Below are 20,708 nucleotides of genomic sequence, written 5' to 3'. Positions count from 1 at the left end.
ATGTTCCGGAGCGTGCTATTGTTGCCGGTGCCCAAGCAAAGACGTTTACAGTGGAACAAGTGCCAAAGGCGGCTAATGCGGTACGTTTCATCATACTCTGGCTATCTAGAGACGACAACTACTAACACCAGATCATAGGCCGTTAGCTTTGCCGGAAAGAACCCCGGTGTTGCTGTTGGCGCTTGTATTGGGACTGCGGGCTTGATCGTCCTCGTGGCGCCTACTGTTGTTTCCGCGCCAGTTCTCCTAGCTACTGGATTCAGCAGCTCTGGTGTCGGAGCAGGTAAGTTCTTGTCTCTTAAATACCGCACCTCATCTTAATTATGCAAAGGTACAATTGCTGCCGGCGCCCAGGGTAGCATAGGGAACGTCGCTGCTGGAAGCGTTTTCGCTACACTTCAAAGCGCTGGAGCAGGCGGTGCCGGTTTGGCTGCCGTCAATGGAGTGGCACAGGTTGGTGGTTGTGCAATGGCAGCAGCGGGCTCAGGTTTAGCTTTTTTGAAATCAAAGCTCTAGAAGTCATCCCATGATCGCTACCATAAGTACTGAAGCAGTCTGGCAGACATTCAAGTCGATAATGTAAGAACGCCTAGATACTATAATTATGACAGACTGCGGCAAATGGATGAGAGTATTACAAAGTGCTTGCCTTTTCTGACCAGGTACAGAAATTGCTGACAGACACTGCGCTCGAAATCGGGTATCGTCGACTGCCCGCAACTGAAGGACTTGAGTGCCCTAGTCCAGAGGTATCAACACAGGCCTCGCGCTTCCTTTACGTTACTTCCATTAGCACTTGGCCGCACTCCCCTAAGGCAGACTATCACACCATTTAGCCGTCGTAGGAACGGGCTAGAGAATGAACACAGTCTTCCTAAATACCTTGAAAACTGGTAAAATGTTCATCAACAGCAAGGTCACTTCCGCAGCAAACAATGAGCTTCTCAGCAGCCTCAGTTATCTCGAAATATTGTTCCATTCTCTCACATACTAAATAGGTCCACTCACATCAAGCATATCAGCCTCACGCCGCTCTCCTCTCCCTCCCACTAACCAAATACACCGACGCTCTCACATCCAGCAGCGGATCCGCACTGGGCTCAATGCCCTCAACTCTCGGAATGGGATCAAAGATAATCTTCTTCTGCTCGGGCGCCTGCTCGGCCTCATCGACCAAGGCCTCCACCTTAACCGTTCCCAGCTCCACAACCTTCCTGCTCTCCGGCCAATGCACCGTAGCATTATCAACAACATCCCCTTCCTCCGCCAGCTGCGCCATCAGCTTAAACTCCACCGGCCCGGCCTCCACGCGCTTCGACAGCTCCGCATAGAGGTAATCAGCCGACTTCTCCTTCAGCGCCGCCTCATCCAGCGCCTCGACGCCGGCCACCGGCTCGACCTGGTAGCGGAAATACGTCTCGGCCGCCCCCTCCTTGACGAACTTGAGCGCCGTGACGCCCCAGTACTTCTCGCGCGCGAAGCTGGCGGGCGACGGCTTCGGCGCGCTCAGGAACGCCACCGTCTCCGGGTGCTGCCCCAGGAACTGCTCGACGGGCGTCGGGTGCTCGGTCGCGCCCTGCGACGCGCCGGCCGCGCGCAGGAACGCCAGGAACTCCTCCCCCGTGCGCGTCGGGAAGAAGGGCGTCGAGTGCGCGATCACGTCCGTGTGCTTGCGTCCGCTGAGGTTGAAGCGGATCGCGATGCCGCGCGGGTTGGCTTGCGGGTCCGTGTCCGGGATGTCTGGGATGCCGGTCGAGCTGGAGAAGCGCACCGTGATCGGGGTCGAGGGGCTGTTGAGGTGTTGAGCGCTGCTGAGAGAGGCGGCCGTGGGCGTGGGCGTGAAGGTACCGCTGAGGAGGACGCCGCGGGCGTGGACTGGAGAGTTGCGTTAGTGGAGCTGATACCAGCTGCTGGGAGGGGAGGAAGGGCTGGAGGTGGTACCTGGGCGTAATCCAGGATGCGGGCCTGCGATGGCTTGGAGTGTGGCGACGACGTCTTTGCTCGTCTGCACGACCTGCTCGTCTGCTGAGAGAGGCATTATCGTGGAGGTCTGTCTGTCTGTCTGTCTGTCTGTCTGTCTGTCTCCTTCTCTTTCTCTCAATTCACGCGGTAAACAATCAAACAATGAGCAGAATGTAATGGATGCAGTTCGAACAGTCGAAAAACCGTGCGGTAATTAGCAGCTGCAATTGCAATCCTCTCTCGCCGGGAGATTATGCTCTTAATAGTCCACCGCGACCCCTCCACGGCGCTTCCCTAGCTCATATACTCCCACCTTAGTTCCATGATTCCACATATGATTCCAAATATGATTCCAAATTTCCCCTGCGCACGAGCAAGAGTGTGGGGCGGTGCTCGCTTGGCGGGTTGGGAATCGCCGCCCGCTGATTCGCCGCCCTCGTAGATGACACAGGGTTACTAAGGCCGCTACATGGGGCACCGCTGATTAATAAGAGGGGCATCGACAATGCGGCAATGTAGTCAGCGCGCTCTGGCAGGAGGGCCAGGGCGAATGGGCGGGTGTGGTGCGCTGGTGTGGAGGGGTGGAGGGGTTGAGGGGTTGCCTGTTTGGGCATCTGGGAGGACTGGATTAGTATCGAGGCGTTGCGGGTTATTAATGGTGATGAATGATTGGGTTCAATGGCAGTTATGGCTTGCTAGCTGATGGGTATTTGAGAATGGCTAGTCGAGTGCTCTGCTAGCCTTCGCGAAGGCTTTCGACCTGCTGAGGTGGGCCAAGACACTTGTGCCTTGGCTTTGCTGTTCTAGGAAATGTGAGTGTTTAAAGGGCTGGCTACTCTATGCCTGCACATCCTTGCCCGAAACTGCAAGTAGTGTACTCTTATCCTTCCCGATGCAATATAGGATTAGACGCCCTAAGGCTACTAGTGAAAGACTTGGACATCATAGACTCTCAGGGTGTAGTTGAAATCGTGGTACTTTAATGCGCCCTCACATTTCTTTATGTAGTTCTCAGTTTTAAAAATGAGCTCAATTCACTTTAATCACCTCCCTTAAAGGAAGTTGACTGCCTGTAGATGCTGTGCCCTTTAAACCCCGCGGGTTTGATAAGACTAAGCTAATATGTAATAGCCTGAGTTTCTAATATTAGAGATCGTCATCGCACCCAGGGCAATTAATTAAACTGTAATCCAGACTTTTGTAGTATAACACTGATTAAGATGTACTCCGAGCATAAAGTAGTGATAATGGCTCCAGCGTGTGGATATCTAGAGCAGAATGAGCCGAGATCCCTAGACGTTTTTAGGCAAATAGAGTTAATGACGGCAATGACGGACGGAGTAGTTGGTCCATCATCTAGCACAATAACACAGAGGAAAGAGCTTAGAAGATAGATAAGATTTCTAGTAACGAGAAAGAGAACTAGGATATACCCCTGCAGTTTCCTGCTCAGCTATCAACTGCCCTAAGGAGACGAAATTGTGCTGATTATTTGCGTAATATACTCCAGACAGGGCTCCGAAGGCCCCCTCAGATCAAACGCAGAATCTCGCCAATTAGAAGTCGTTGTGAGCGCAGCTTAATGCCAAGGATGTTGAAAAGTAACAAATGGAAGTGCACAATAAAAAAAACACTCGGATTTTCAACCCGGAGAAGGTTAGGAAGAAAATCCATGAGGAATAGTAGAATTAGAAGCTTGGGCTTTAGTAGAGACAAAGAAGGCGCGGAGGGTAACCTGCTTCCTTATTATCAGGTAAGCTCCTGAAATTGGGGAACCAGGTAGAAACACCGATAGCTCTGTGATTTCTAGTACAGTCATGACAGCATAGCAAATGGGACACAACGATTTCCTATTAGATTCCTGCTCTTACGCATAACCCAGTCATAAAATGCTATAAATCACGGTCATAATAATAAACATTCATCACGCTTACTTCAAACTAATGAACTTCAAATTCAATCCCATGTCCCTAGTTGTTTACTAGCAGAGGAGATGGCTCTTCTTTGTTCTACTCCTTCCACGGTCCCTGTCCATGACCCTCTAGCCACGCCATGACCGTCACCGTCCGTTGCGGCTTGGAGCAGACTGACTGCGGTATCGTGGGACTGACGTGGCTGTGAAACTAGACATCGAACCGACACGGTTGCAGGTGCCGTAATTTGGGTTGCAGCCGTGGCCGCAGGAGACAGGGCCGTTACCACTATATAACGTACTCATTAGCTGGGGTGCTTAGCTGCATGTTTGTCTGCATGTGCGAGTTGGGTGGAGGGGAATAGGGGGGAAGAGAAGGCGTACCATGTGCCGAGGTTGCTGCAGCATTCGCCGTACCAGGATCCGCTACGGGTATAACTGAAAGGCGGGCCGCAGGATCCGTTTGGGTTGATGGGTGAGGAGGAGGAGGGGTGGGGGGCGGTGGTGGGAGTAGAGGCTCGCTCGAGGGGAGGGAGGTGGAGGCGGAGGGGGCGGTGGCCAGTTAGATTGAGGAGGTGGGGGACCTCAACTTGAGGGTGGAGGTGGAAGAGGAGGGTTCTAACTTGAGAGTGGCGGTGGCCAAGCGCTATATGTAACCAAGGTCAATATTACAGTAGCGACATACGTTTGAGCGATCGTTCCGCCAGGCGCAGTTGAAACTAGCGTTTGAGTGATGATTGATCCACTTATGATTTGGACTGTAGTTACAGTGGTGGTGGCTGGTGGTGGTGTGTAGGTAGCCGGGTACATAGTTGTATATGTCACATAGACGGTCAAGATATACATAGTAGGGCTGTTGGTCATGGTTGGTGGAGGTCTGCTTGAACCTGATATAATGTCACTTTCAGAACTCAATTGTGTAGTACTACTAGGGGAAGATGTTGTCGCTGTCGAGCTAGAGCTCACGGCTGTGGTGCCGAGACTGCTTGAAGAGTATGATGGTGATTGAGATGAAGTTATGGTCGCTATGAATGTAGCAGTGGAGGGTGAACTTAAAGAAGTGGAGGATGAACTTGAAGATGTCGAAACAGTATTTGACATGCTGCTTGATGCTGAACTCGAGCTTGGATTTGGGAATGATGAGGAACTGGACATACCTCCACTAAATGTTGATGATGGCATAATCGGTATGCTGCTTGACGTGCTTGACGTTGTAGGCATGGATGTTGATATGCTGCTAGAAGAAACAGCTGTCGAAGGGTTTAACATGTTGGTAGTTGTCATAGTGCTGCCAGAGTAACCCGAGGATATCATTGTCGTTGCCGAGGTTGGCATTAAAGGTCTGGAGGAACTCGAGCTTATCGCAGCGTCCAACGGGAGGTGGTCTGTGCGCGAACACTGTTTTTGAAACTACGTGTACATCTGCGTAGAATTTAAAATACCGTTCTGCAATAAGAACGAGTATTAGCTACCTTATATTAAGCGAATCAGCTCCAAAGATTAAGCTTATATATCAATATACTTTAGAATCGAAGGCTTTAAATATCCGAGCACGGGCCACATTCTCGTTGGACGCAAATTGCCGTGTCAAGGGATAATCTTGATCATCCCGCAGAAATTCGTATGATAACTGACAGGGCCAATAGCATGCTTGAGATAGCAGCCTGCAGAAGTGGCGAAGGTTAGATCGATACGGGCAGGATTGGTTGAACAAGTATTTACACATTGGGTGAACGTCAGATTGGTATAGCCTTGTAAATCACCACCTGCATGGTCGGTTCCACAATCGACTATGAAGGAAGGCAGTGGATAGGCCGTGGAAATTGTGCCATTGACAAGGCCACAGCACATCACGGGGTGACGGACTCGATATAGAAGAAAATGTAGTCAACGGAGTGGCAGAGGATGGAATTGATGAGCTCGAAGACATGCTGCTTGAAGAACTTGAGGTTGACATGGACGAAGTCATAGTAGATGACATGGAGCTTGTCGTTGTGATAGTGAAATTGCAAATAGCTCCATTGACTGATTCAGAATTGAAAGAGATAGCACTGATGGCATACTTCATGTAACATACTTTTGGCCCAGTGGAGAACGAAACATCAATACAGCCTGGCTGCCGTTGACAGCCAGCAATGCAGCCATTAAGGTCCGGTGTCCTGAAAGAGCCATTGACATTTATATTACCGCTGGCGTGATCAATACCACACTCAATCAGGCATCTGCCACCTCCAGATGGGCGGTATATTGTCTCATTTAGGTACGGGCAGAGCGTGACACTTGGGCTCGAAGTAGTGCTTGTGCTTGATGAAAGAGTAGATATTTCCGGCCCAGCAGATGAAAGGGCTGATGACCTAGTTACAGACGGTGACGAGAGGCTGCTGGTAGATGAAGATGGTGAAATGCTTGGGGATAATGAGAGGCTGTTCGAGGATGACAAAAGGTTGCTCGAAGATGCAGAAGATAGGCTTGATGAGGCTGAGAGGCTGCTTGAGGTAGACGAGGAAGTGCTGGTAGGCGACGGCAATGAGCCACTTGTGGAAGACGATGGGAGGCTACTTGTAGTTGAGATTGACGTTAAAGATGTAGTTGTAGTCGGTGCAAGAATGCCCACACAAGCGCTAGGGTTATTAATAGTACTGGCAGCTAGGTCGTAGGCGTAGAAATTGCAGGTGCCGGGGGGAATACCGGGGATAAAAACTGCTTCGTAGCAGTTGGCATATGGTGAGCAGGCAGAACTGCATAATGCGAAACTGGGAGCAAGATATGAATACAAAAAGTCACCCGAGTATGAGCCGCACTGAATCTGGTGAGTGTTAGAGCCAGAATTGTATGTCAATCCGGGAACCAGTCCGCAGCACGATGATGGGCTGGCAGAAGAGGAAGTGAAACTCGAAGTGGATGAACTGCTGCCTGAGCCAGTCCGCACAAAACTACTAGGGGATGATGAAGCAGATACGATGGGCGAGCTCGTAGGAGCGGCCGATGAACTGGATGAGGACGTAATTGAAGAATTAGGCGAAAACGAAACAGATGAAGTAGACGAGCTTGTCGTAACAAACGAAGAACTAGACCAAGAAGAACTGCCTGCCGATGAATAAGAACTTGACGAGCTGGTGCTTGGTACTAGAGAGCTAAACGATATTGAAATTGACGAACTCAATGTGATGATAGGTGAGCTAGGTAATGAAGAGTTGCTCGTGGCTGACGGGGATGACGAAGTCCTAGATATGAGGGCCGAAGCATCCCACACAGTTGGATTTACGACAGGACTACCAGCAGCATATTTTGGGAAACATGGTCCTTGGCCCGACGGTTGACTAGGGTCGAATCGCGGACCGGGAATCCATGAAGCGTCTATGCAGTTAGGGAATTGAGCACATTCGGCAATGCACTATTCCATTGAAGCATTGTAGAACGGCGCACCAGGCTCATTATTGCCAAAGCGGTCGATATAACACGTGATGAGGCATTGTACGCCCATATAGGCATATATGGTGCCATTAGAAGCCGGTCAATTGATGAAAGATGATGTTGGAGTCGAGGCCGAGGTTGAACTAGTACTTGTTGGCATCAGAGTAGTTGATGTGCTGACGCCTGTTGAACTACTGGAGAGAACACTGGATGAGCTGCTTGAAGAAGTGGTATGCCAGCCAGAAAATATCTTGACTGCGCCGTAACGATTGTTGTTGTAGACTATACTGGTTCCAACTGAATTCTTCATGTAGCACGGCCCCTGAGGGGAACCTAGAACCCAGACCACCTGTAAACAGCCCGTCGTGTTGGAGCATGTTTGAATACACATGTTAAGGTCATTTGTATAAGGGTTGGATATCGCTCCACCACTTCGATCTATTCCGCAATCGATTCTGTAAATGCCGCCATTATCAGGGTTCGTGTAAAAGGTCTGATTCTGCGCCGGACATTGGATACTTGTAGGTGTCGCAGTTGCTGAGGTCTTTGAAGTAGGCGAAGGTGGTGGGCAGTCAATGCAGTCAGCCGAATCCACATTGCCATTAGTGCTGGGTGTTTGGTGAGTGTCCTTTAGATAGCATGTTCCTCCATGAACCCAAGCCGCACTAACGCATACAGGATTCTGATCACATAGATTAATACAGTCGGTCAACGACTGTGGAGTAGTCGATGTGTTGTAGTCGCCTCCACCACGATCAACTCCACATTGCACTAGATAGTGTTGTCCATCTGTCGGTTCTGCGTAAATAGCGTTGTTGTTATAAGGACATGACGTAAAAGAAGTCGGCGCAGGCGCCGTCCAGGTAGTGAAGCTTGCCGGCGAGGCGGAAGCGGACGATGTGGAAAGAAAGACAATAAATATAAGGTTAGAGAGCATATTTCTTGAATTCCAATTGCTTTTCACCATCCTTCCGATTCCGGGTTTCGCCCAGTAAAGTGATCGCGTGGACACAAAGACGGTGCGAAAGCTATTAGATAAGTTTTACAAGGAGGCAGAAAAAGCTGGAATCTAAAAGTGATTAATGAACGTTGTGAGAACGAAAGTCAGACTGCGACACATTCAAACGTTAAGGAGAGATAGAGTGTACATCCTAGCCCCAAGAGACGGAGTTGGCTTCTTAGTTCCCGTGTGTACATTTAACGTGTCGGAAGATTCGTGTTTGTTATGGTCGTGTAGGTCTTGGCTGGAATGGAGTCTCGGTGGGGTGAGTGAACATTCTCATTTGAAGACGAAGTGCAGCAGGAATGTAGTTATCGAACAAGCCGTGTTCAAGATTACGGTACTGGATAGTCATTGGTGCGAACAGATGCCGTGCAATTGGGTGCAGAAAAAGGATCAATTGAGCGCGATTGTAGAATCATAGATTTCTCTTGCTTTTGCGAGGGTCTGTCCTTATTGATTAGTTCTGAATCTCTACTTAATTTAAGATAATGGGATCTTATATTTGCATAGCTGATCCTGATAGGCATCGTCCTCGCATGCTTAGGATCTGCTGGAGGCAGTTTTGCTTTTAACGCTAGAAATCGCAACGACAGTCAGATTCCGCAATCCGAATTGCTTTTACGACTTGTTTAAATTGCCTCGGAAACGAAGTATAAAGTTGCCATGGCGACACTGATTTATAGATTTTTGAAGCTTCCGATCCTTCCAACAAGGAGCGTGTCTACATTCTTGATGTCCTCAATTTCGTACTATCCATGCGCTTACCCTCGTCATCTTGCTCTCGAACAGCGAGATTAGGAAATTCTGCGGGCATGATTCTCCGTGGCTGGGCCCCAGGCACGATGTTATATTTAGAGAAGTCGGTGACCCCAGTCTTGCGAAGGAAGTCTTCATCAAGTTCGAGGCAGCCATTAACGTCTGATGGGGGTGCTCGTAGCATGGCCAATATAGCATCGGAGTAGATCGTCTGTTCAAGTTAGCTCTTCAAACTCCCTGGGCGGGTTTATGGTCGACGTGCTGGTTTCCTGAGATCCTTAACGGAACCCCGGTCCGTGTTGTCAGTCGCAGCGGACTGAATGGCCGTAGCAGGCCATATGCTCGTGATCGCCATGTCGTTTTTGCCATTCCTCTCGAAGTCCATCGCCAGCCCTTTGGTAAGCACGCTCATGCCAACCTTGCCCATTGCATATGCTGTCTTGCCGCGAAAGAACCGTGAATAGATCGGTGGGCTAACAACGATGATTCTGCCTTTCCAACCGTTCTTTTTGAAATGTGGAAGGGCGGCTTGAATGGTACCATATAATCCCTCTGGGTTCACGCGCTGCATCAATTGGAACCGCTTCATGGGCGTGTTCTCGACACTTGCCCACCATATCGCGCCGGAATTGTAAATAAGTACATCAAGACGACCGTAAAGCTCAACTGTCCTAGTCACCATTATTTCTACACTGGCAAAATCGCGTGTGTCAACCGCGACGGCGGTTGCCTCGCCTCCAGCTTCGCGGATTTCGCGCTCTACAGTGCTTATTGTTGATTGCGGGGAGTTAGGATCAGGCGGGAACGGATTCGCTTTAGAGGCATCGGAAGTGCTCTTCGCAGCAACAACGACTAAAGCAGATGGCGGGTTAGAGTTAATTGATCAAACTTAATGGAATGACGGGTGAAAGATGCTCTTACTTGCATATCCGTTCTTTGCTAGATCAATGGCGACTTGGCGTCCTATACCTCTTGAGGCGCCAACAATGAGCACTACCTGCTTGCCAATAACCATAATGCCGGGAGGAAACTATGGATATAGCTTAAGGGGAGCAGAGTAGTCCGAAGAAGTTAATACGAAGCTGATAGACTGGTTGGTTAATCGGGTGTCGTGTGCTCATAAGAGCTCTCACAACACCCTCTAAGATCTACAGTAGCAATGAAGAAGCCAGGAGAGAAGCTCAGACCTAAGCCTCGGTCTTTCGAATCTCAGGAGGGTTGTTGCATAGCTGTTGGGTGGACGATAAAGAAGTGATTACTGATAGATGAAACTGATCCCTCGAACCTCGGCAATGATCAACGCTAAGACCATCAGCTTATGAGGTCTCCACAGGAGAAGTTGACGTTTAGATAATGGGCCAGCAGAGCTTTAGTTTTGTAATACCGTTTCTCTAGCACGCCATTATCTCTTGACGCGTTTGTCATTCCGAAAATGGGCGGGAAGATTGACTGCTATCTTGACTGTGGTACGGGTTACCTATGACACGTACAGTGCAATTGGTCTGACTGATGGATGATAGTTTCCCCGTACTCGTATTTTGCACTGCTTTACCTGCTTAAAAATAGAGCAGCTTTAAGGTCTCATAGTGTAGACATTGAGTAAGGCACTCATCATTTCGCGGCCTAGCCAGTAACATCATGACTTCCCCGCCTCCTCGCGCCATTCTTCCTTGCCAAAAAAAAATACTTGCATTTCATTTCAAAATACCAGGTTTTTCTTAGGGACCGTCAGGAGAACTATTTCGATGGTACAAAACGTAGACTAACGGTCATCCCAGATTCATCCCAGTCTTCCTTGGCGGCATCAATGTTGGTAGCGGTAGTATTCACTACCCTCCACATCTTCTCTTATCAACTAACACACTGTTAGGAAATAAACCTCCTTGGACTCTACCTGCCAAAGGCAAATACGGCATCTATGATAATGCCCGTGCAAGGAAATACTTTGGCGTTCCAGACATCAAAACTCCCTCGTTCTTCCCAATCCTTTCCCTATTGGTGGGTTGACTAGGCAACTTACTTTGCTCATCTCTCTTCCTGCAGATCATCCAATTACTCACTCTTACCCCTTAGCCTCAACGCAGCATGGTGTACGTCAAGCGTCACTTTCCTCAACCGAAATATGAATCTGCCTTCACCGAACTTTGGATCGCAATGTGGGAGCAGCAGCTGGACCTCAGCAAGCCTGACCTACTCTCCCAAGCCCTTGAGCGGCATTTCTCTCCTGAACAAGTGAAAGAGATTATCACAGGCGCGAACTCGCAGGAGTACAAGCAGAAACTACTGGATAACACGCAAGAAGCGCTTGATAGGGGTGCCTTTGGATGTCCCTGGTTTTGGGTGCGGAATGAGAAGGGAGAGGAGGAGCCCTTTTTCGGAAGTGATCGGTGAGGTTATTTAATTCTTCTTACTTCTGCTTCAATTGATTGAAAGTCGAGCTAGGGTGGAATGCATAGTCTGACTTGGTGCACAGATTCCATTTCATGTGGGAGTTTCTGGGGCTTCCGTGGTCGGATCTAGCACTCCAATATAATTCGAAGATCTAGAGAGTCTGTTGAAAGGATCTGAAGGCTGGTAAGTCGCAAGCACTGCAGATCAAGCGCGTGTAAGGTGCATGCGAGCGCGTATTGACTGTATGAGCTCAGCCGAGGTTATCCGGACATCTCAGGGTTCTTGTGTTTGTATTCGTATCAGCTCAATGCCACTGTAGAGTGAGACAAGGATGGTGATGGCCTATTCTGATCAAGCAGCGGGAGCTCGAGGATTCCGCTTCATTTATGGAAATCTCAAACACAGCGCGGACGGCAGGCCTTGAAACTGCTCTAGGTCTTTGCCACTAGTTGATGCTATGAAATGCCTTATGATGCTCTTCGCGGTTAACATTATGTGACACAATTGACAGGCAAACGATTCCCTACGGCCGGAACAACAGCCCGCACACGCGCTCGCTTGACAGCTGCAGGTTCGTTAGTTCCGCGAAAATCCAACGCATCAGAACATAGACCTCTAAAGAACGGCAGTAATCCTGTCCCTTGTTCGCCTGCGCGGTCCCGAAGGGTGGTGCATAAGCCAAAACTCTCAACATCGGCTCCATTGATACTGTAAGCTACCGTCAGCAGGCGACCTCGGGAGTCTGCACCGTGAAGCTCGATATTCAACGGAAGGGTTGAGCTTGCGCATCTCATGAGGGCAGAATCTAGGGTCTAATTGGATTATTACCCTGGCCCGGCTTGCGGGAATCTAATAGTTTAAGTCGTGGGGTTTTGAATGAGGAGTTATTAGTTCCTTGCAATTTTCTTTAACCGTGGTAACATTAACATATATACAGGTAGCAATTCGAGAAACCGGGGGGTACTGGGGGACGTCTGGGCTCTCCCAAAACGCCAGCAAAGCACGCTACGTGATGCTTAAATCCACCGTATGTGAGTAGAAACGTGAGGCAGACCCGACCAGCGGACCAGCGCATGAGGACACTGTGTCATAGAATATCCACTCCTATATTACTACAGGACATCTTTGACTGTTTTAAAACCATGAATGTTTTCGTTCTTTGAAGATGAGAAGATCTACCAGGAATATGCTAACTGGTACCAGACAGACACCGGCTGTACTGACCGGGAGTCGACGTGTGCACCGTGATTTAACGCGGAGCAAGTGTTTAACCCATATGCAAGCAACCGTAGCCGCCTTCCACAAGCAGGATTTAGCGCAGACGAAGCCAGCTCACTCATGCGTGTCAGCAGCTAGAACGGCGACCTTTGGTACGCTCCCGAGAGTAGCTGCGACTAAACCAGAGATTCCCGAGCTTTGATCTGTCACTTACTCAAATAATGTTTGCATCTGTGGACACTGTAAGTACTAACGAAACTAATGGAAAGCTGGATGAGTCTTGCTGAGCTTGAGAATGATGCATCAAGCTTCAATAAGATGGATGGCACTTGATATAGCAGGCTACTAGCGATAAGGTTCAGAAAGATCTTGGAGTGGAATCCCACCTATCGCACTACCTACCTAGAGACCTTATGTTTCCGAGCCGTTCCCGTACTCGACGATAGCTAATATTCGAGCCCCTGGAAAGAGAGCCTGGTAGAATCTTCCCGTCGTGGGGAGTATGTTGGCCCACATGAATTCAAACGCACCATTGTACTGATCCGCACGAGTGTACTTCGTTGCAGAATTCCATCGGCTCAATAAATATGAGGCTTCATGCTGAGCCAGCAGGTCACTGGAGGAACCATTGTGAACAAGTTTGCCTAATTCGATATACTTTCTCGCCGAGATTCCATCAGCGAGTCGCACGCATCTCCTGAATTGTCAATCTTCAGATTATAGTCTTATGAACTATGTTGAGACCATTCCACTCCTGATCAAATTTCCTTTTAGCTTTCTGAGCACTATCAAAGTCAGTCGCGGTGTGGCGGTTTTATCTTTCGTTGCGTGGCAAGAGCTGTAAGAATCTAGTTCGGTTATCTTTCAACGCTGAAATGTTGATAACATGATGCATGTTGGATACTTTTGAGTTGACCTTTGCCAGTTGCACTTTGTCCAGGAAGCGTAGAAATATTTTGTGGTAAAATATTGACGCTGCCTCTGCATTTTCCACTCGGAAGACGGCGTCATCGGTATAAGGGCGAAAAGATACGTTTAAACCCGACGAGATTTTGACGGGTTAATGCCTTGAAGCGGTCTACCCTCAGCGAATAACAGCGACGAGTAATCACGAAATCGTTAATACACTGCAAGTTTCCTAGGCCATTCACGACTAATAATTTTAACGCCTCTTTCGGATGAATATTCTAGCAACAAGCGGTCAACTAGGTTGACTCCGCCAATGAAAGCTTGAAATCCTTTGAATCAGCAGAACTCTGATACTGTAGGAATCCATGGCTTTGTAGTGGTTAATGATGGTGATATTACACAGTTCGGATTCCTTTCATAACCTCAGCCAGCCCTGCAGTGTTATTGTGTCTTGCGGGATCAGGAATCTACGGTATACTGCTCAATTTGATATCATGCAATCTCATGCAGAGGCTGTCTCATCCATCATGCAGCTTGATAGACCTTCTGTAAGTATACCAAAAGAATTCTCGACGAATAGAATTGTGAAAATACTGATGAACGTTAGAATGGGAGGCTTGATGAAACTGAGAACGCAGACTTCTTCTTTCCACCAGTGCCTCACTCGCTCAATCCCAACCGAGGGCTAGATGCGGTTACGAGATCAATTGAGTTTGGTGAAAAGCCGTTTATCCCGACCTTAGATGAGCCATGGCGATACGACAACTATTATATGGACTTTACGGGAGCCCCGAGCTCTGTGATGCTGGATATGGAAGGCCAGGCCATAGGCTTTCCAATGAAGTATGAGGATTCCTTTGATGATACTACCCCGGGGATGAATCTCCGGAATAGCACCAATTCCAACGGAGGAGATTTGCATCTCATGGCATATCAAGATCATTATGCCGCTTATGATCTTTCAGTGACAAATCCCGGATTCCCGAAGTCGATTCTCTTCGATAAAAGCCCTTGGTTTCTACGGGACGAAGGGTGGTCTTCCATGAGCTCGTTCAGGGATCAGTCTGATTGTGGGCAATCCCCGAGTTCTCTGGCGAGCTTTGATCAGCCATCCCGCGCTGGAAAATATCTCAATGGCGATATGAGTTCGTACACCAAGATGAACTCGCCTCGAAGCATAAGTCGCGATGCGTGCCAAGAACATGAATTCGTGGATATGCGGATGAGTTTTCTTGATCCTCGACTGGCCACGAATGTCCAGCTTACCGATGGCAGGGGATTTCCCCAGATGAATAGGAAAGGGCCTTTGCAGATAGTCGAGGAATTGCCTGACCGAGCTGACTTGCCAGATATTGTCATCGGAGGAAGCGAGGTGGACAGCGACTGTGCAATTGGAGATAGATATAAAGACCCCAAAGCCGGCCTCAGAATCTCGGTGGCAGTGCGAAAATCTTTTCAAACATTGTCGACCCAGCATAGACCTTCGTTAGAGCCACAGCAGGAATACTGCCGAATCAAAGATCTGCCACAAGTTATCCATTCGCGGAACAGAGCTGTCCAACGGTTAACCCCGCAAGATGAGGATAGAAAATCTGCAGAAAGAACCAAAGAGGACACGGCTCAAAGGCCCGGAGCACGCTCAAACAATAGGGGCATTGGAGGTCTTAATACTATTCGTTATATCACTCCACGCCGAAAGACAGAAGACTGCTTCTTAGTAACATCGAGACGCGCCGGAATGTCATACAAGGAAATCAGGCAAAAAGGGGGGCTTCAAGCTGCGGAGTCAACGCTCAGAGGACGCTTTAGGGCCTTGACAAAAGCGAGAAAGGATCGAGTGCGCAAACCCGTGTGGACGGAAAGAGACGTAAGCAGTGGCATAAAATTGTTAAACTTCTGTGACTAACGAGATGCCTTTCAGATCCGACTTCTTAAAGAGGCGGTTAAGATAGATCTTAGAGAATTGGAAAGCACCAAAGCATGTCGCGGAATGGACCGGAGCGCCAAGATCTCCAAGGTATCATGGAAAAGTATCTCGGAATACATTGCAGCCAAAGGTGGATCATATCAGTTTGGGAATGCAACTTGTAAAAAGAAATGGAATGAGATTCATGACACGGCCTGACGAAACGGCGCGTGATATGCAATCGTTACTAGGTAATCCGGTAAGGTATGGTGGCTATGATGCGCTTCCTATGTATACGACTTTATTGGTTTTATTGCTGGCCTTCTCAATTCTGTGGTCTGCTATACGCTGTCCACTCTCACAGGGTGGATCTGATTTCTCGGAGCGGTTGTTATTTGTACGCTGTATCCCGTGCGTAAATAGCGTCTTCAGATATTATTTCGACTGGGTACAGGCTCTATTTAACGCATTTTTGTATGTTGATAGCGGGTTAGAGGGATAATTGCAATGAGGTAGCTGTTGGTCGAGGTTGAAGTTGGAGAGAATTTTACCGGTATTTTTGAAAATTACACCCTATGATTACGATGACTACCGTGCGTACCTCAAGAGCCCTAACCGCCAAGCTTTTGTGCAGCATCTCATAGAGCATTATGTTACTCGGGCTCTCTGAATCCTTCCCTTCCCTCGTGGAGTCCAAATTCAAAGCTGCGCAAGCAGCGAAGAGCCTCATCTTCTCGCCTACCGAGCTCACAGTCATACGCACTACCGCTGGTCTTCCGGTGAGCACGTACATACTTTCTGGCCCATCTACCTAGCTCTCAATGTAACAAGATTCTTAGTTTCAACTTCGATACTGCCCGTCATTAGCGAAGAAACCGACAGCCCAAAAGAATGAAAACCCGCAGATGAAGAAGCCGGATCCCTTTGACAATCCTCCAGCAGATCTCTTGATAGCAGATGTGCCGACAACGAACCCAACCCATCTCCTTGTCCTAAATAAATTTCCAATCGTTTTAGAGCACTTCATACTCGCTACAAAGACAAATAAGCCGCAGACGGACCAGCTCGAGCAGGATGACCTCGAAGTGACATACGCGTGCCTTAAGGCATGGGAGAATGGGCATGCGCACGAAAGAAGCAAGAGGCTCTTTGCATTCTTTAATTCCGGGGATCATAGTGGGGCGAGTCAGCCGCACCGGCATCTTCAATTTCTACCAGTTGAGCGTATGATGAATGGAGAGGAAACTAGCGGATGGGGCTTACTGATGGATCAACTACTGGTAACCCCGCAGTCCATTACGAAAGGTACCATACTATAGTATACCCCAAATATACTCTCTGACATGATATAATAGGTATCTCCGACCTGAAACAAAACCCAAAGCTTCCATTCACCCATTTTGCATCACCTTTACCTTTAGACCCCAGTGGATCACAGCTTCTTAGAACCTACCAAGACCTCTACAAAGCTGCGACTACCTCTGTAAATGAGCATGCCCGAAGTCATCCTACAGATTTCGAGCTCCACTCAACAGAGGATGGCTCTCTCCCTATCAGTTACAATCTTGCTATGACCACATCCGCTATGGCAATATGTCCTCGCCGACGAGAGGGCAATATTTTGCAAAGAGATGATGGTTCTGACATTGGTTTTGTGGCATTGAACGGCACTATGCTTGCCGGTACTCTTATGGTAAAGTATCAGGAGGAATGGGATGTGCTTCGTGTAGAACCTAAGAAGCTTGACACGTTACTAGAAGCGATTGGGATACCATTGGGGACCGAGGATAATCAAGGCAACAACCGAAATAGATTATAACCAAAGATGCGTAAAAATAACCAAAGTACTGATAGAGCATTAAATGGCGTAATTAAACTCGCTATGTCAAAGCAGTATACCCTGCGAGCTGACTTCTGACTCTTAGCTGGAGAGGCACCCAGCGTGTAGCTATTCCCGTAGTCCTCTACAGTCAACCCCACAACCCTGACAAATCAAACTTGGTTGACGATTTCCTTCATTGCAAAGATTGCGAAAGGTCCCTTCTTTTAGCCATTTTTGCCAGCGGTCTTGCCGGCTCTCGTGATGATACCACTTTTCGTCATGTTCTATATTCTTCATGCTTCAGGGTTTTGTGATGGCACTCCAATGACTTTTGATAGTCCCATTTTCGTCATAAGGATTAGGGACCTTTAGCCAAATATTGACGCTAGAGATTGACGAGCCACCTTGCCCGCACGTGCGCGTAGTGCCCCACCGGGTCTAATTTGTCAGATAATCTGAGCTTGCTGAGGTAACTCCCGACCTCACTCATCTCGAAATTGGGCCATGGAGTCTTCGAACGATCAACTGGAAGCCATAAAATTAATTTTAGAAAACATCTCAACGAAGTTTGACGAGTTTCAATCTCGCAATGACGCCATCTACAATCTGCTTGAAGGAGTTGCCAGCCGTAAGGCTGAAGAGGAAAGGAAAATAAGTAAATCAGGATTGCCATACGCAGCAATCTGGAACTCAATACTTAGCCGAAAGGCCCAGGACTCGACAGAATTCATCACATACTTCTATTCATGGCAACGTCCCCCTTCTTTGAGCGCTGCGTGGACGAATAAGAGGGAGTGGCATCGGACGGGCTATACCCTCGCTTATCCAAAGTTTACTGAATTCCTTAGGGACGGCATAAACTCCTCTAGATGTAGCTCAGTAGTAACGGTGTTTGACTTTGACGACATCTACACATTAAACTACAAGGCCAAATACCTAGAAACAGCGGAAGGTCCCGAGGGTCTATGGCGACTGATAAAGGACCGTCCGATAGAGCATTCTCGTCTCAGAAAGTCGGGCGCTCGTGTAGAGTTATCATACTCTACCCGTGTTTTCCAGATTATGGATATTTCACCCCTTATAATATTTTGTATCCTTTGCTCACTGTCGAAGTACGTGATATTGAAAGCATAAATCTTCTGGTCAATTGACATGGTTTAGGTATGATCGAGGGTACTTCGTGAGTTTTATTGATCGTTATCTCGAGTTCATTAATATGGGGAAAGTTGCCTTTCATAGGTTGCTACTTCCCCCAGTAGATACTGTAGGATTTCTCATGCCACAAACTTTAAAATAATCACTAACCTTATGTAGACATGGTGCTCTTATACCTTTGAGTATCACTTCGCTTTTTATCACGTTACTCTTAAATACAATGATTCAGTTCCGCGCATGTCAGACCCACGAGGTTGCCGAAATTCCTCAACATTTGGCGTTGACAGCCCTAGTGGGAGGAGATATATCAATGAAGAAAGCCTATCATTTCTCCTTATTGGACATTTGAATGATGTGGTTACCTGCGTGCAGTTAGCAGAATCGTATTTTCAGATCCCCGGCCGAAAGGGCTTCAAGGAATCTCTAACCTTTCGGCCCTTAAACCCAAATCAGCCAGCAGCTAACATGCTCCTTTCTTGGTTATTGGCGGCATTACCTCATGTATCCTGGCGGTGGCAGCAAGCTATAGATGCGCTGGAGTCAGAGTTTTTATCCCCAGTACGTTGACGATCTTAAATCATATATTGCAGAGCCATGCTTATAACAAATGCGTAAGGCTAAAGCAATGTTCATGGATAACAAGGAGGGCTATCTTGCAGGTATATTCTATGCTGATTTCCTTCAAGTGCATCTAGGCTAAAGAATTATGGTTAGGAAATCCGATATCATCGTTTGCCCATGCCTATTTTTGGCAATTGCAAGCATACAGTTTATTCGAGGTATAACTCTTAGCCACTTGTTAGTCGTCAGTATAGACTGAAAGTAAATATAAAAAAAAGCAAACCCTCCACCAAACCATCCTCACTTGGGAAGAGTTCAAGAAGGAGTCCGTGCCAAAAATTTTCAATCAGATTACCCAACAAGACGTGCTCGAAGAGCTTGAACAAGGTGTCGACCAACTCCGTACGAAGCTAGAGCATATAAAGAAGCGCACCAAAGAAGTGATGGACCTTCGTGATGGAGTAAGTGTCGTTCATGGCTTTTGTTAGTCTAAATATACTTACTTGTACAGTTTGTTTCAACAGCCACATTATTCGACAGTCATACCTCAGTACGACAAAATGACAACATCAGGCTTCTCACATATATTTCATTGCTTTTCCTTCCTCTATCCTTTGCTACGGTACTATACTTTGATAAGAAGCCATTCTACAGATAACTAACTAGTTTAAAAGAGTATATTCGGTATGCAATTCACTGGCAGCGGGTCCGAAACCGTCCGCAAATTTGCAATCACCCTACCCTCTATTGCTGTGGCTACTGCCTTCATAACCTTCAATCTCAAAACTATCTTGACATTTTGGCAGAGTACCAGCGAGGCAATTACTGCATGGCTGCTTGGCCGCATGGCCCAAGAGCGCAGGAGATACTTGAATAATCTCGCCAGGGATTTGTCAGAGGACCGCAAGGCCGCCGCCGAGGCTTCATTCTGGAAGGAGCCAAAGCAAACTCATGGTTGGGTATACCTCGGGTTCCTGCTATATTGGATCTTCGTTCGCGTGCCAGTTCACGAGATCACGGCTGCCCTGGATGTCTATGGCGTCTTTGGTAATAATCGATTTACAGAGCTGCGCCAACAGCTGGAAGAGGAGCATGAACTGAAAGACTCTACACAGAGGAGGCGATATCGGGTGTATAGAGAAGCTGAGCGACGCAAGAAGCTTCAAGAAAGAAAAGAAAAGCAAGTTAAGAAGAAACCAAAACGTCAATCGTGGGAAGAGGAAGTCCGACAGCATGGCAGCTCATGCGGAACTTTGATCTTTGGCTTGCGATTAATTTCTACATTCATTTTAGCTTCGCTCATGGTTGGCTTCAACTTTTTACGCCTATTTTTGACTCCCATATGGGCTACAGTTGTTGTTATAGAATACGTTGTTCTTGCGGGTATCATAGCATTGGGTCGAGTGGTCAAAGTATTCGAATCTCGGGGTTCTCGCTCAATTAAACTACCTCCACCGCGAAAGACATCTTTCTGGGTACAGCCGTTGAAAATCTTAGGACTCGATATCTTCCGTCGCCGGAGGCACTACAAACAGCCAGGAGGAAAGTTTGCGGAAGGTGGAGTATCTCAAGAGAACCCGTAGAAACCACATAATAGCTGAGAAAGGTGGGATAGTGTGGTGGAATTAGCTACTGGTAGCTTCATATTCCTGTCACAAATTCGTTGTGTATCCGTATGTGTACCTGTTGTAGAAATGCG

The 20,708-nt window shown here is 47.9% G+C and overlaps 12 protein-coding genes across 12 annotated transcripts; 7 read left to right on the top strand and 5 right to left on the bottom strand.

Annotated features, from left to right (window-relative positions):
- On the top strand, positions 1 to 516 carry K441DRAFT_678911 (uncharacterized protein; the record flags this gene model as incomplete). The annotated part of the gene is made up of 3 exons (XM_067651203.1): positions 1 to 80; positions 147 to 283; positions 332 to 516. 3 exons carry the CDS (start codon positions 1 to 3, stop codon positions 514 to 516), a joined length of 402 nt encoding a protein of 133 aa, XP_067501859.1.
- A 483-nt stretch (positions 517 to 999) lies between these two features.
- K441DRAFT_662961 (heme-dependent catalase) lies at positions 1,000 to 2,068 on the bottom strand. Its single transcript, XM_067649124.1, has 2 exons — positions 1,942 to 2,068; positions 1,000 to 1,875 (listed from the first exon to the last, which is right to left on the bottom strand). The coding sequence occupies exons 1-2, from the start codon at positions 2,036 to 2,038 to the stop codon at positions 1,025 to 1,027; spliced, it is 948 nt and encodes a 315-aa protein (XP_067501858.1). The 5' UTR covers positions 2,039 to 2,068; the 3' UTR covers positions 1,000 to 1,024.
- Positions 1,942 to 2,591, bottom strand: K441DRAFT_662960 (uncharacterized protein). Its single transcript, XM_067649123.1, has one exon. The coding sequence runs from the start codon at positions 2,574 to 2,576 to the stop codon at positions 2,277 to 2,279; it is 300 nt and encodes a 99-aa protein (XP_067501857.1). The 5' UTR covers positions 2,577 to 2,591; the 3' UTR covers positions 1,942 to 2,276.
- Positions 2,592 to 4,532: 1,941 nt separating this feature from the next.
- K441DRAFT_662958 (uncharacterized protein) lies at positions 4,533 to 5,190 on the bottom strand. Its single transcript, XM_067649122.1, has 2 exons — positions 5,034 to 5,190; positions 4,533 to 4,765 (listed from the first exon to the last, which is right to left on the bottom strand). Exons 1-2 carry the CDS (start codon positions 5,156 to 5,158, stop codon positions 4,735 to 4,737), a joined length of 156 nt encoding a protein of 51 aa, XP_067501856.1. The 5' UTR covers positions 5,159 to 5,190; the 3' UTR covers positions 4,533 to 4,734.
- A 545-nt stretch (positions 5,191 to 5,735) lies between these two features.
- K441DRAFT_697797 (uncharacterized protein) lies at positions 5,736 to 6,975 on the top strand (the record flags this gene model as incomplete). Its single annotated transcript, XM_067653011.1, has 4 exons — positions 5,736 to 5,942; positions 6,135 to 6,527; positions 6,589 to 6,662; positions 6,695 to 6,975. Exons 1-4 carry the CDS (start codon positions 5,803 to 5,805, stop codon positions 6,973 to 6,975), a joined length of 888 nt encoding a protein of 295 aa, XP_067501855.1. The 5' UTR covers positions 5,736 to 5,802.
- Positions 6,976 to 7,388: 413 nt separating this feature from the next.
- On the bottom strand, positions 7,389 to 8,225 carry K441DRAFT_570620 (uncharacterized protein; the record flags this gene model as incomplete). Its single annotated transcript, XM_067643933.1, has 1 exon — positions 7,389 to 8,225. The coding sequence occupies one exon, from the start codon at positions 8,223 to 8,225 to the stop codon at positions 7,389 to 7,391; it is 837 nt and encodes a 278-aa protein (XP_067501854.1).
- A 488-nt stretch (positions 8,226 to 8,713) lies between these two features.
- On the bottom strand, positions 8,714 to 10,364 carry K441DRAFT_662955 (putative Hydroxysteroid dehydrogenase-like protein 2). The gene is made up of 4 exons (XM_067649121.1): positions 9,969 to 10,364; positions 9,310 to 9,899; positions 8,792 to 9,258; positions 8,714 to 8,735 (listed from the first exon to the last, which is right to left on the bottom strand). The coding sequence occupies exons 1-3, from the start codon at positions 10,060 to 10,062 to the stop codon at positions 9,013 to 9,015; spliced, it is 930 nt and encodes a 309-aa protein (XP_067501853.1). The 5' UTR covers positions 10,063 to 10,364; the 3' UTR covers positions 8,714 to 8,735; positions 8,792 to 9,012.
- A 17-nt stretch (positions 10,365 to 10,381) lies between these two features.
- On the top strand, positions 10,382 to 12,009 carry K441DRAFT_614569 (thioredoxin-like protein). The gene is made up of 7 exons (XM_067645691.1): positions 10,382 to 10,513; positions 10,568 to 10,646; positions 10,826 to 10,866; positions 10,918 to 11,045; positions 11,121 to 11,434; positions 11,521 to 11,621; positions 11,693 to 12,009. The coding sequence occupies exons 1-6, from the start codon at positions 10,480 to 10,482 to the stop codon at positions 11,591 to 11,593; spliced, it is 669 nt and encodes a 222-aa protein (XP_067501852.1). The 5' UTR covers positions 10,382 to 10,479; the 3' UTR covers positions 11,594 to 11,621; positions 11,693 to 12,009.
- A 2,983-nt stretch (positions 12,010 to 14,992) lies between these two features.
- K441DRAFT_614568 (uncharacterized protein) lies at positions 14,993 to 15,464 on the top strand (the record flags this gene model as incomplete). Its single annotated transcript, XM_067645690.1, has 1 exon — positions 14,993 to 15,464. A coding segment is annotated over exon 1 (159 nt), but the record flags the coding sequence as incomplete, so codon positions are not given.
- Positions 15,465 to 15,483: 19 nt separating this feature from the next.
- Positions 15,484 to 15,690, top strand: K441DRAFT_570754 (uncharacterized protein; the record flags this gene model as incomplete). Its single annotated transcript, XM_067643941.1, has 1 exon — positions 15,484 to 15,690. A coding segment is annotated over one exon (207 nt), but the record flags the coding sequence as incomplete, so codon positions are not given.
- A 411-nt stretch (positions 15,691 to 16,101) lies between these two features.
- K441DRAFT_614566 (Ap4A phosphorylase-like protein II) lies at positions 16,102 to 17,454 on the top strand. The gene is made up of 3 exons (XM_067645689.1): positions 16,102 to 16,250; positions 16,311 to 16,776; positions 16,827 to 17,454. Exons 1-3 carry the CDS (start codon positions 16,122 to 16,124, stop codon positions 17,288 to 17,290), a joined length of 1,059 nt encoding a protein of 352 aa, XP_067501849.1. The 5' UTR covers positions 16,102 to 16,121; the 3' UTR covers positions 17,291 to 17,454.
- A 339-nt stretch (positions 17,455 to 17,793) lies between these two features.
- On the top strand, positions 17,794 to 20,592 carry K441DRAFT_614565 (uncharacterized protein; the record flags this gene model as incomplete). Its single annotated transcript, XM_067645688.1, has 8 exons — positions 17,794 to 18,405; positions 18,455 to 18,557; positions 18,608 to 19,006; positions 19,065 to 19,107; positions 19,163 to 19,227; positions 19,288 to 19,470; positions 19,521 to 19,631; positions 19,684 to 20,592. The coding sequence occupies exons 1-8, from the start codon at positions 17,798 to 17,800 to the stop codon at positions 20,590 to 20,592; spliced, it is 2,421 nt and encodes an 806-aa protein (XP_067501848.1). The 5' UTR covers positions 17,794 to 17,797.
- Positions 20,593 to 20,708: the final 116 nt, after the last annotated feature.

Source organism: Cenococcum geophilum (genome assembly GCF_001692895.1).
Source record: "Cenococcum geophilum 1.58 unplaced genomic scaffold K441scaffold_32, whole genome shotgun sequence".
NCBI classification, from domain to species: domain Eukaryota; kingdom Fungi; phylum Ascomycota; class Dothideomycetes; order Gloniales; family Gloniaceae; genus Cenococcum; species Cenococcum geophilum.
Note: the sequence above shows the minus strand (reverse complement) of the source record. Positions and strands in the feature narration are given on the sequence as shown.